Genomic DNA, 12,492 nt, shown 5'->3' on the forward strand with positions numbered 1-12,492 from the left:
CTCTCTCACTTTTCATCTGCATCCTCTCTGTCTAACATCCTGCTAATCAACAAATCTGCTCAGAATCTGTGTTTTTATCAAGGGAGGTATTTCGAGGGAACTCCATGTAGGTCTAATCATCAGCCTGCTCTTCAGTTGTTTGTGGAACACTGTGAGTTCATGTTTAACATCAGATTCCTCGACACAGAGTGATGATACAATTTTAGTCATATCCCCAGCAAAGAGGGGAGTTTGAATAATGGGTGAAGGTTGCAAAACTGCATGTAATTCAGCATCCCCACAAATATGCAGCACCGTTAGTTTGCGCTGCCACAAAATCCAATAAGCCAGATTAATACAGCTGCTCTTCTATAGGTTTGATGTACAAGGGTTGATGATATGATGATTTTTTTTTATCATTATTAATTAATGTATTCATCATCTGTCCATGATCTTTCTTCTCTTATTTCAGAAATGTCTTAGAAAAATGTCTTATGTCTTAGAAAAAAAAGTTGTGATGTGGTGCAACAAACATTCAGAGACATACTAACTAACTAACTAAATAAATATAAAACAAGGTCTCTTAAAATTTCAGATAATTTAATATTTTTGGTTGTAGAAGGTTGTAAAAAACTGTAATAAGCCCCCAAAGAATTTAAAGATAGATATTAATGAATAAATAATTCATGATATTAGTAAGTTACATGCATACAGTGAATATATATATATATATATATATATTATATATATATATATATATATATATATATATATATATATATATATACACACATTTACAGTATATACAGTTTGTGAGGAAAATATGTTGTTACTTTCAAGAATTTAAAGAATATTTATGAATAAATAATTCATGATATTAGTAAATCACATGCATACAGTGAATATATATATATATATATATATATATAAATACACATTTACAGTATATACAGTTGTGAGGAAAATATGTTGTTACTTTCTACCTAATAGTTACACCAAATTACATTTTTAGAGTCATTAAATGTAAAATTTTCTTGAAAATGGTAAGGGAAAAATGGGGGGAAAAATTCACATGAAATCAACATCAATACAAAAAGTAAAAATGCAGAAGATTTTTTAAAAACTTGGAACATGCAAATTTGTCCTTTTCTGAGTGACAATTTGAATAGCAACACCTGTAAATTTAATATCAGGTACATGCAAGTCATTAGTATTGTTCTGCATTGTGGATGACTGCATTTCCCAAAAACTAATACAAAGAAATACATATGCACGCCGGCAAGAAACATTTTTTTTTTTTTCCTCAAAATTGATTCTAGAAGATTGATCTTGTCTGGCTGGCCAATCAGTTTCTCATTGGGGTCATGCCTCATTGGTGTGGGTTCCACCCACTCCACTGATAAGTCCTCCGCTGCAGAGAAATTAACAAACGTTTGACATTTGTTCCACGTCCCATTGCTCAATAGCCAAGGCTGAGCACATGTTTAATCAACATTCATGTCCCCCAGGGAACTCTGAGCTGCTTGGATCATCACCCTCTGCCACATTACCAGCCTGTTCCCGGTGCACCCTGGGATTCCGGGGGAGACAGTTGGCACACACGAACTGGCCAAGGGTGAATCCACATGGGATTTCCATGTGGGGGTAAATATTGTCTTTTCACTCCATACTGTATTGAAGAACATACTACACCCAAGACCCATGTGGTTTGACTGAAACTCCAATGTTCTGCTGAAGCAAATGTCACTCACGCATGAGCGCCCAGGTCAGAGCCCATGCTGAGAAAGAGCTAGCATCAGGAGGATGATGGTATATGGTGTTTGGCATTGCAAGATATGCATAAGCAAATAGGGAAGGGAGTTACTGACAGACAGCAAGACAATGTGGGCAGATCCATGCTCAACATTTGGACGATGTGAGCTTCTGTCATTTCAGAACAGCTTTGAGGAATGAATGACTGGAGACCAGAAGCAAAGCTGTCCAAATTAAAATAAGCACCATGGGATGTGCTCATTAAGAGCTTGGAGTTTCCAGAGGTTTCTTGCCTACTTGAAAATAAAATGATGACAGCTGAGTCAATTTACACCATGAATGCATGGAATAACCCGACCCTTTGAGAAAATTTAACTGTTGGCGATTTTGTATGCATGAAGGTCCACTCCTAAACCTAACCATCATTGGAGTGTAAGCAGGTTGTACAAAAATGTATGAATGAGAAAAATCCTATTAAGTAGTATCACTGTCATAAGCTGTGACCAACAAATTCATGTGGTCCAATTATCATGCAAAAACAAACTCTTTAATGATGAAATTTGTTTAGTTTATAAATTAAAATTAATTGTAATAGTTTTTAGGGCATACAGTCAAAATTGTCAGGGTGGTACAACTGTCCTGTCCAATTTACACCACCATGGGCACATATTAGAATAAATACACTTATTAGAATAACCTGACCTTATGATCATATGAAAACGCATGAATGAGATCATACACATTAGCCACCAATTTACCAAAATGTAAAGCAGTTTACATTTGCCATTAGAGTGTGTTGCTACAGTTTGAGGTTCACAGATACATAAAAGCGCACAAACGCACATGCAGAAAATTGTTCCATGCTTCACAATAACATATCCGTACACACACACTGAGGACAGGCTATGGTAATTCAGCTCTCCATGTGGAGAATTATATCAGTATGGGTGTGCGGTGCAGATCCTGTATAAGTGGATGTGCCAGAGGATGATGAATGACTGAGTAAATACCCAGCATCCCAAGAGCCCTGATACAACCAGCCCAAACCCCCCATCCATCTGAGCCTGGTCCGCATCACCTCATTTGTCAAGGAAAACCATTTTCTGTGCAGCCGAGCAGCCAGTTTGGGGTTACCGCTCTCTCCCTTATTACAATCGAGGGGATACGTGGAGGTCTTGTACACTTCTTAGGAATTCCTTTCATGATTCTACACAGCGTTTTTGTAAGAGATTCCAAGAATTGAATTTTTGTTTAATCGCTAGACATCCCTTGGTCCCTATTTATTAGCTTGCTTTTGCCACTTCAAAAATGATATAGGTCTGCAGGTGCTGCTATGTTGAGTGTGTATATGTGAGCAGGTAAAAAAAGGAGATAAAATAAATGCAAATAAATATAAATGATAATAATAACAAACTACACAAAAAATAGATTTTTAAAATTCTCTGAAAAAACTGAAAGTGGTGCATGACCCTGCAAATCTCACCACCACAATGCTGTGGTTTTGGGAATGGTTGCTATGTTGCTGTGTGGTTACCAGGGTGGGCTAGGTGGTTGCTAGGGTATTCTTGTGGTTTCTCTGTTGGTTACTAACCCATATCTGAGTCTCTAAGAAATTCAAGTCCTTAGATATATGTTGAGTCCTCGGTTCAGTGTGGCTACATGATTATTTTCCTCATTTTATTCTGAACCATTTTTTTTTTTTTTTTTTTGAATGTGGAAGTGAATTTCTATGAATGTATATGGGATATATATATATATATATATATAATAGAAAATCCCCAAGCGCGATTCTGACACTTTCCAAAAGAGGAAAAACAGAGATTAAAAAGAGGAATACTTTTGTTTTTTAAAAAAAAAAAAAAAAAAAACAATAAAAAATAAACTATAAAAATAATATTAAAAATAGCTACTAATAAAACTTAATAAAAATAAACTAGCTAAATAAGCCTAATTATTCGTAAATGCGTCAGGAAAAGTGCCCAATCGCAACTATGAGAATATAGCCTAATGGTGTTGGTTTTCTTACCGAGTAGCCTACCACTAATGATATGACTGGATTGTACATTAATAAATAGAATACACTGCGTTTTACTGTAATTACCAGGAAATAATGATGCAGGGTTTAAATGATTCTCGTGCAGTCTGTATGTATGAGGTCTTATTATAAAGTGTGTGAATGGTATTTAGGCTCGAGCTCGACACAAGCACAGAGCGAAACAAAGACTGAGAGCCGTCGTCATTAATCTTAGTCAGTGGCCGGTGCTGGCGCAATCTGCATGACCGGGGCAGTGACAAATGCCACTATGTGACTGCAGCGTCCAATCTCCCCGGCTTCATCTCCCGTTAATGTCACATCCATCAGGCCCGAGCCGCTCGCGCCATGTCGCAGAAAATTAAATTGCTTACAGATAAGGTCTAATTGCATGGACAAGCGCGCGGTGACGGGGTGGTTGCACAAACCGTGCTTCTCTTGCGTGTAACTTCTTTAAAATGCACCCTTTTGATTTTGAGGGTGGTTTAGGCCTATTTAAAAACAATACTTACATAAAAACACTCTTAACTTTGAAAAGGATAGGCTACCTTAAATACCGCAAATAGCCTAACTTCGATTAAAGATTTACATTATTTTGGGCAAACTAAGGGAATTACACTGTTTCGATGAGTAGAATATTTTTAATTATTAAAAAAAAGAAGTTTTTAGTGTTTTGAATTTGTTTTCTGTGTCTGAGATGGATATCGATGGATACAACTGTATTTATTTGACTAAACTCACCTTATGCTAGGTTACACAAAGCTGAACATTGTTTTTCTTGTTTGTGCCTTGATCCTGCCATACAGCTTAACACTGTCATCTAGTGGTCACGCTCTGCTTGTGAGACTTAGCTGTCTATTTCAAGGTAATAAAATAAAATAAAATAAAATAAAAAATAAAAAAGGGAAAAAATGATGGAATACATTGCCTTTATAAACAAAGCCCTCTCAGGCAATATTAGGATACTGGTAAACTGGAACAGCCTTCAAGTCAGAAAGACATCAACTTTATAGTACAGCCCAGAAAGTTAGGGCTGTTTACATTTCCTTTAAGATAAAACTATGGTATTTGTTGGTCATCAAAAGGGCATACAAATATAGCAATATACTATGAACTTATATACCCTATATGAAATTGAACAGAATGTTAAAAGACTAATTCAAATAGGAGTAAACATAACATTCGTATGCATAAAAGCCCATGTAGAGGTGAATGACACGGTTAGCCTTAAAATGCTATACATAAAATAGCCTACATAAATATAACATAAGTATAGATAAGTATATCCCACCAAGCAAAAGTCAAATGTATTATTAAAAGCAGATTGTTAATAATATATGGCAATAAAACTGCAAAGAGTCAAAAAGGAGACACATCCAGTGGGGACTGAAAGGAGCACATATACAGAAACAGAAGTGAAGATACATCCTAGCCTAATATCCTGTCTTGATATTAACCATGCCATCCCTAATTATTTTCTGCACATTGTGGGAAAGGTGATTCACTTCTAAATTTACTGTTGAACGTGTGTTCTTACATTGTGAGCCAAACAATAGACATAAAAAATAGCTTGTATACAAATTATGAAATATTTCTTTAACTTTAAAGAATCTATTTCAGACGTAAACAGTCAAGAATGTACTGTATTACTTTCTGTTAAAATATATTCGAGACACAGGTTTGATAAATATGATTGAGTTTAGTTTTGTTTTGTTTCTCCTCTATCTGGTCTTCACAACGAATCCCAGTAGGTGGCGGAATTTCACATTAAACTGGTGCCCCCCGCCACAAAACGTGAGAGAAGAAGAAGAAGTAGTAGCGCCTGTTATCATAAGAACTCGTGTGAGGACAGGACTGAATTGTTCCTTGTATTTATGTATTTCTATCGGAAGTGTGTTATTGTTAGTTTTGAACACAAACGTCCATAATTGTGACAAATTGAGCGATTCGTCTCTCGATTCAACAAAAGGAAAATCCTGCGGTAAGGTGAAGTTATTGCTAAATTCATTCTTAAGTTTCCACTTCGTGTTAATTTCTCCCCCTGGAAATGTTCTACTTATTAGTATTTGCTTTAAATCTCGTGTGCTTGTGCATGTATGTGTGTTTGTGATAATACACACACACACACACACACACACACACACACACACACACACACACACACACACATATATATATATAATATTTACTATCTGATCACAATTAAAAAAAATAAAAAAATGTGATGTACTTGGTCAGGTTATATTTAAAAAAAAAAAAAATAAATAAAAAAATAAACTATCTGATCTCAATTAAATTAATGGCTTAGAGTGGCAGAAGTCTGAACTAACTGCAAATGGAAAAAAAATGGTTGGTGCACAGATGCTTTTGACAACCTACATGACATGTGATGGAGGGGCTTTCTTTGAGAACTATGTCCCAGCACTGACATCAAAATTATAAATAAAAATGTTGACATAAATTCAAATGGCTTTGTACTTTTGAAAACCAAAGTATTTGAAGAATTATATGTGCTTAAGAAAATGGATGCCCTAATATTGTTCTGTCTTTGCAGTGCATGAGGGGAATGCTTAACATTTCAAGCAGGATGTCAACTCGGATGCAACTTTCCCTTCTAAATGAAGGAGGTTTGGATCTTCACACTGGACAGAGTTCTGCATATTCTTCCAAGCCTCCAGAAGGCCAGTGGATGGAGGAAAACGAAATATTTGAGGAGGAACAAAAAGCCAGTGCCTCAACTCAAAGTGAGGACAAGGATGTAAATGCGAAGGTGTTGCAAAGAAAGAATTCTAATGGAAACAAAAGAGTTTATGATTGCCCCGTGTGCCAGAAACGATTTGGTGCTCCATCCAAACTAAAAAGGCATTGCCTTATTCACACGAATCAGAGGCCATTTCAGTGTTCCATGTGCTGCCGTGCCTTCAGAGAACGCTCTCATCTAAAAGTACACGTCAGAACTCATACAAACCCTGTGAAGAGGAGAACACCATCACTCCAGAGCTATAAGGACCACAAAGTGTCCTGTAGTCAAACATCTAAGTCAAGGTTAAAACCTTTTCCAAAAAATCGAACTGCCCAGAATGATACCAGTTCAACAGATAAAGAAAAGACAGCAGCAACAGACTTAATAGAAACTAATTCAGGTACCGTGGGTGTTAAAATTACAAAAGGACATCGGTGCCCTTTATGTTTTAAATGCTTTAAAGCCCCATCAAAGCTCAAACGTCACATTCTGATTCATACTGGGGAAAGACCTTTTAAATGCTCTGTGTGCCCCAAAGCTTTCCGAGAGAAATCACACTTGAAAGTTCACAAGTGTAAGGAAGAATTTAGACTGGAATGCAACTCCATTTTGAGTGATTGGCAAGTGAAAGAGAACACAGTCAAGCATAATGCTGAGGAAGGTGTTGTATCTACCGCAATAGATGATTCAAATGATATTCAAGTTAGTTGTTCATTACCAGATGTAGTCACACCTGCCGGACAAAGGATCTTTCCACTATCCAAGTCAACTGATTGCATGTGTACGCTTCAACTGAAAAAGAATAGTGGATATCAGTGTGAAATATGCTTGAAGAAATTCAGTTTCCCCTCAAAACTAACTCGACATCTGTTTGTTCATTTTGACGTCAAGCCGTACACTTGCACAATCTGCAGAAAGTCATTCAAACAGGCCTATTATCTCCATAAACACCTCAAGGTACATACAGGAAAAAGAAACAATAAATCTAGGTTATGTAGAGTCCCGCAGAAGCACGAGGCCCAAACCTCAACCTGGAGCTTTAGAAGGTACAAATAATTGCAGACCGGATGGTGGTAATGTGTGTTTACCTCAGATATTAGATTCTTTAGAGACTAAGCAAACTAAGCATAAAAATCTTGAATGCCAAAGCAAGCTCAACCAAAATGTCCCACTGACCGAGTCAAATTCAAGTACCATAGAGATTAAAAGCTCTGATGCTTTGAACTACACTGAAATGCAGATCACAACCTCCAGCCCAAGTTACCTTAAGCGCAAACAGAAAGGTGTGAATCAGTGCAGCATCTGTCTGAAGAACTTTCCGTATCCTTCTAAGCTCACCAGACATATTTTGAGCCACACAGATAGCAGACCATTTAAGTGCCACGTGTGCTTGAAATCATTTCGATATCAGTGCCATTTGCAGCTTCACGTGAGGATCCACAAAAAAAAGGGTTGGAATATAATTGCTGATCATTTGGGACAAGATCATACAGTTTCTTTTAGTAATGCTGAAAAATCTAAAGACCAAGATGTGCAAATATCCTCACAAGATGGAGCTGTAAAATCTGCTACAGTTCACCAAGATCAAAAAATGAGTGGTGATTCCAGTGTATATTTGCAAGATTCCCTTCTAAATGAAAGAGGTTTGGATCTTCACACTGGACAGAGTTCTGCATATTCTTTCAAACCTTCAAAGGGTAAGTGGATGGAGGAAAACCAAGAAACTGAGGAGGAACAAGAAGCCAATGTCACAACACAAAGTGAGGGCAAGGATGTAAATGCGAAGGTGTTGCAAAGAAAGAATTCTAATGGAAACAAAAGAGTTTATGATTGCCCCGTGTGCCAGAAACGATTTGGTGCTCCATCCAAACTAAAAAGGCATTGTCTTATTCACACGAATCAGAGACCATTTCAGTGTTCCATGTGCTGCCGTGCCTTCAGAGAACGCTATCATCTAAACGTACACATTAGAACTCACAATGTCCCTGTGAAGCAGAGAACACCATCACTCCAGAGCTATAAGGACAACAAAGTGTCCTGTAGTCAGACATCTAAGTCAAGGTTAAATCCCTTTCCAAAACAACCAACTGCCCAAGATGATACCAAGTCAACAGAAAAAGAAAAGTCAACAGTGCACCAATATCAGTATATGGTTACAGAGAATATGGCATCTCAAAAAATGAGTGGTCACTGCAGTGATTCAGATGTTTATTTGCAAGATTCTCTTCTAAATGAAGGAGGTTTGGATCTTCACACTGGAAAGAGTTCTGCATATTCTTCCAAATGTTCAGAAGGTCAATGGATGAAGGAAAACCAAGAAACTGAGGAGGAACAAGAAGCCAGTGTCACAACACAAAGTGAGGACAAGGATGTAAATGCGAAGGTGTCTCAAAGAAAGAATTCTAATGGAAACAAAAGAGTTTATGATTGCCCTGTGTGCCAGAAACGATTTGGTGCTCCATCCAAACTAAAAAGGCATTGTCTTATTCACACGAATCAGAGGCCATTTCAGTGTTCCATGTGCTGCCGTGCCTTCAGAGAACGCTCTCATCTAAACGTGCACATCAGAACTCACAATGTCCCTGTGAAGCAGAGAACACCATCACTGCAGAGCTACAGAAACAACAGTGTGTCCTGTGATCGAACATCTAAGTCAAGATTAAAACCCTCTCCAAAACATCTGACTGCCCAAAACAATGCCAGTTCAACAGAAAAACGACAAACAACAGTTCACCGTGATAAAAGTATGGTTACAGAGGATATGGCATCTCAAAAAATTAGTGGTGACTGGAGTTATTCAGACGTATATTTGCAAGATTCTCTTCTAAATGAAGGAGGTTTGGATCTTCACACTGGACAGAGTTCTGCATATTCTTCCAAACCTTCAAAAGGTAAGTGGATGGAGAAAAAACAAGAAACTAAGGAGGAACAAGAAACCAGTGTCACAACACTAAGTGAGGACAAGGATGTAAATGTGAAGGTGTTGCAAAGAAAGAATTCTAATGGACATAAAAGAGTTTATGATTGCCCTGTGTGCCAGAAACGATTTGGTGCTCCATCCAAACTAAAAAGGCATTGTCTTATTCACACGAATCAGAGACCATTTCAGTGTTCCATGTGCTGCCGTGCCTTCAGAGAACGCTATCATCTAAACGTACACATCAGAACTCACAATGTCCCTGTGAAGCAGGGAACACCATCACTCCAGAGCTACAGAGACAACAGTGTGTCGTGTGATCAAACATCTAAGTCAAGATTAAAACCCTCTCCAAAACAACCAGCTGCCCAAGATGATACCAAGTCAACAGATAAAGAAAAATCAACAGTGCACCAAGATCAGTATATGGTTACAGATAATACAGCATCTCAAAAAATTAGTGGTCACTGCACTGAATTAGATGTATATTTGCAAGATTCTCTTCTAAATGAAGGAGGTTTGGATCTTCACACTGGAAAGAGTTCTGCATATTTTTCCAAACCTTCAAAAGGTAAGTGGATGGAGAAAAAACAAGAAACTGAGGAGGAACAAGAAGCCAGTGTCACAACACAAAGTGAGGACAAGGATGTAAATGTGAAGGTGCTGCAAAGAAAGAATTCTAATGGACACAAAAGAGTTTATGATTGCCCCGTGTGCCAGAAACGATTTGGTGCTCCATCCAAACTAAAAAGGCATTGTCTTATTCACACGAATCAGAGACCATTTCAGTGTTCCATGTGCTGCCGTGCCTTCAGAGAACGCTATCATCTAAACGTACACATCAGAACTCACAATGTCCCTGTGAAGCAGGGAACACCATCACTCCAGAGCTACAGAGACAACAGTGTGTCGTGTGATCAAACATCTAAGTCAAGATTAAAACCCTCTCCAAAACAACCAACTGCCCAAGATGATACCAAGTCAACAGATAAAGAAAAGTCAACAGTGCACCAAGATCAGTATATGGTTACAGAGAATATGCCATCTCAAAAAATGAGTGGTGACTGCAATGATTCAGATTTATATTTCTCAAAAAGTACTAGTCCTTTAGAGAAGTCAGAGGTTTTTTTCCAGTGCAACAGCAAATCATTTTGGGGTCTGACAGATAAAACTGACATCTTGCTTGATGGGAAAAAGGCATCTGACATTGTGCCTTTTGGCAGGGTGAGTGACTGTCCACCCAAAACTGACTCATCTCTCCGTCACTGTGCTTCTGAATCAAGAATTGAAGAAAAATGGGAACATCACATGGATGATATTGAAGATTGTGTCTTCGTGGACTCGGACACTGTTAAATGTGTCCCTGATTCTTACGAGCCCAATTCTTGTCAGTATCAACAGAAGTCTGATGTGCCCGGACTCAGAGAAATTGTTGTTGTGGGCCTTTTGGACTTTCAGGATCCAGGTGAATGCTTTACCAAACCTCCACATGACCTTCCCGTTTGCCCTGATTGTAGTCAGTGTTTCCCTTCGATAAGGAGCTTATATGCACATAAATGTGCAAACAGATATTCTGAAGGTAAAAAAAAGAAATCCCACCAGTGTGACATTTGCTTAAAATTCTTCAATGCACCATCCAAACTGAAGAGACATTGTGTTACTCACACTGGTCAGAGGCCGTTCCAGTGCACACAGTGTCAGAAGTCCTTCACACAGTCCCATTATCTGAAAACACACATGCTGTCCCACAGGTAGAAGGGTTACTCTAGGGTTGCCCAAAGATATGATCAAACCAAAAGGGTTTTCACTGTAAATTAGTTGTGATCAATGTAGTTGCTTGAAATACTGTGGTTTGGCTTTTCAAATACATAAACAGAATTTGAAACCATAAATACTGTAAATAATGTTCTATGACAAATTTTGTTCTTTATTTTTTTACATTTTTGGGTTTCCTATTACATTGTGATGTAACCATATATTTGTGTGTGAAAAAAAAAATACAAAAGGTTTAATTTGGTTGTCCATTTCCCAACTTATAGTGGTTGTTCCATTGTTTGTTTGTTTGTTTGTTTGTTTGTTTTTTAAGTCATATGCAGCACTGAAAGAAATATACATCAGATATCATTACAACATCACCAAAGTGTTGCATGGCATTTGACCATCTGTATGTAATTAGTAATCTTGCTATTATTCATTCATTTTATTCAGTTGCCTACACAAGATGATCATAGTGTGGTGTCATTTGCAGTAGTTCCATGTATATACACTAGATGGTGTAATTTGTTTTCTCAACTTTAGCTATTGAACTCTTCTGGTCCACGCAAATGTATACATCACTGAAATTATATATCATCATGGTTTTTTACAGAGCTACCAATCAGGTGTAGTAACGTATAGTATGTTATATATAGTAGATATGGCTGGCATTAATGTATATTCTACATAAAAGCCATAAGCCTACCAACACATATTATACATTTCTTTTTAAACTTAACCTTCTTTTTGTAAAGTTCTTGAGTCCTTACAGTTTCCTTCAGTAGCCTAGAGCTAATATGAGTTAAAAGGTTATAGTTTAATTAGGAAACTCTATAAAAAATGTAAAAAATCCTTTGGTTAATTTCACTAGGTCAATCTAATCAAATATTTCCTAAATGAGGAATGTATATTTATTTATTAGATTTTTTTTTTTTTTTTTTTTTTTTTTTTTTTTACCTCAGCAACCAAAAGTCCAATCATAATAATGGCTCATTGTTAAGAAATCACTCTGTGTACCTGTAGGCTTTATTCAAGTTTAATAAGTGTCTGCTGTACCTGGGGACAAGTTCACCACACTGGACACACTGACCTCTATGTTATGCCAAGTTTTAATGTTATGTATTAAACTCTGATTGGTTTCATTAAAATAGTGGAATAATAGGGGATTTTGTTTAGTCCTCATGTCACAAAATTAATAACATCAGAAAATCATTATGAGAATACATAGCCATGTCACCTCCACTACCTTCCCCCTCTTACTCGGAGGAAGAAAAAAAAACTTCATTCAACCAACCTAATCTTTCACAAGATACT

The 12,492-nt window shown here is 37.2% G+C and overlaps 1 protein-coding gene across 1 annotated transcript; it reads left to right on the plus strand.

Annotated features, from left to right (window-relative positions):
* The first annotated feature begins 5,535 nt into the window (after window positions 1–5,535).
* LOC109058243 (zinc finger protein 770-like) lies at window positions 5,536–11,834 on the plus strand. The gene is given in 4 exon segments (XM_042777437.1): window positions 5,536–5,744; window positions 6,318–7,534; window positions 7,536–8,149; window positions 9,344–11,834. Coding segments are annotated over 3 exon segments (3,663 nt in total). The 5' UTR covers window positions 5,536–5,744; window positions 6,318–6,320; the 3' UTR covers window positions 11,179–11,834.
* The last annotated feature ends 658 nt before the right edge of the window (window positions 11,835–12,492 follow it).

Source organism: Cyprinus carpio, chromosome A20, assembly GCF_018340385.1.
Source record: "Cyprinus carpio isolate SPL01 chromosome A20, ASM1834038v1, whole genome shotgun sequence".
NCBI classification, from domain to species: domain Eukaryota; kingdom Metazoa; phylum Chordata; class Actinopteri; order Cypriniformes; family Cyprinidae; genus Cyprinus; species Cyprinus carpio.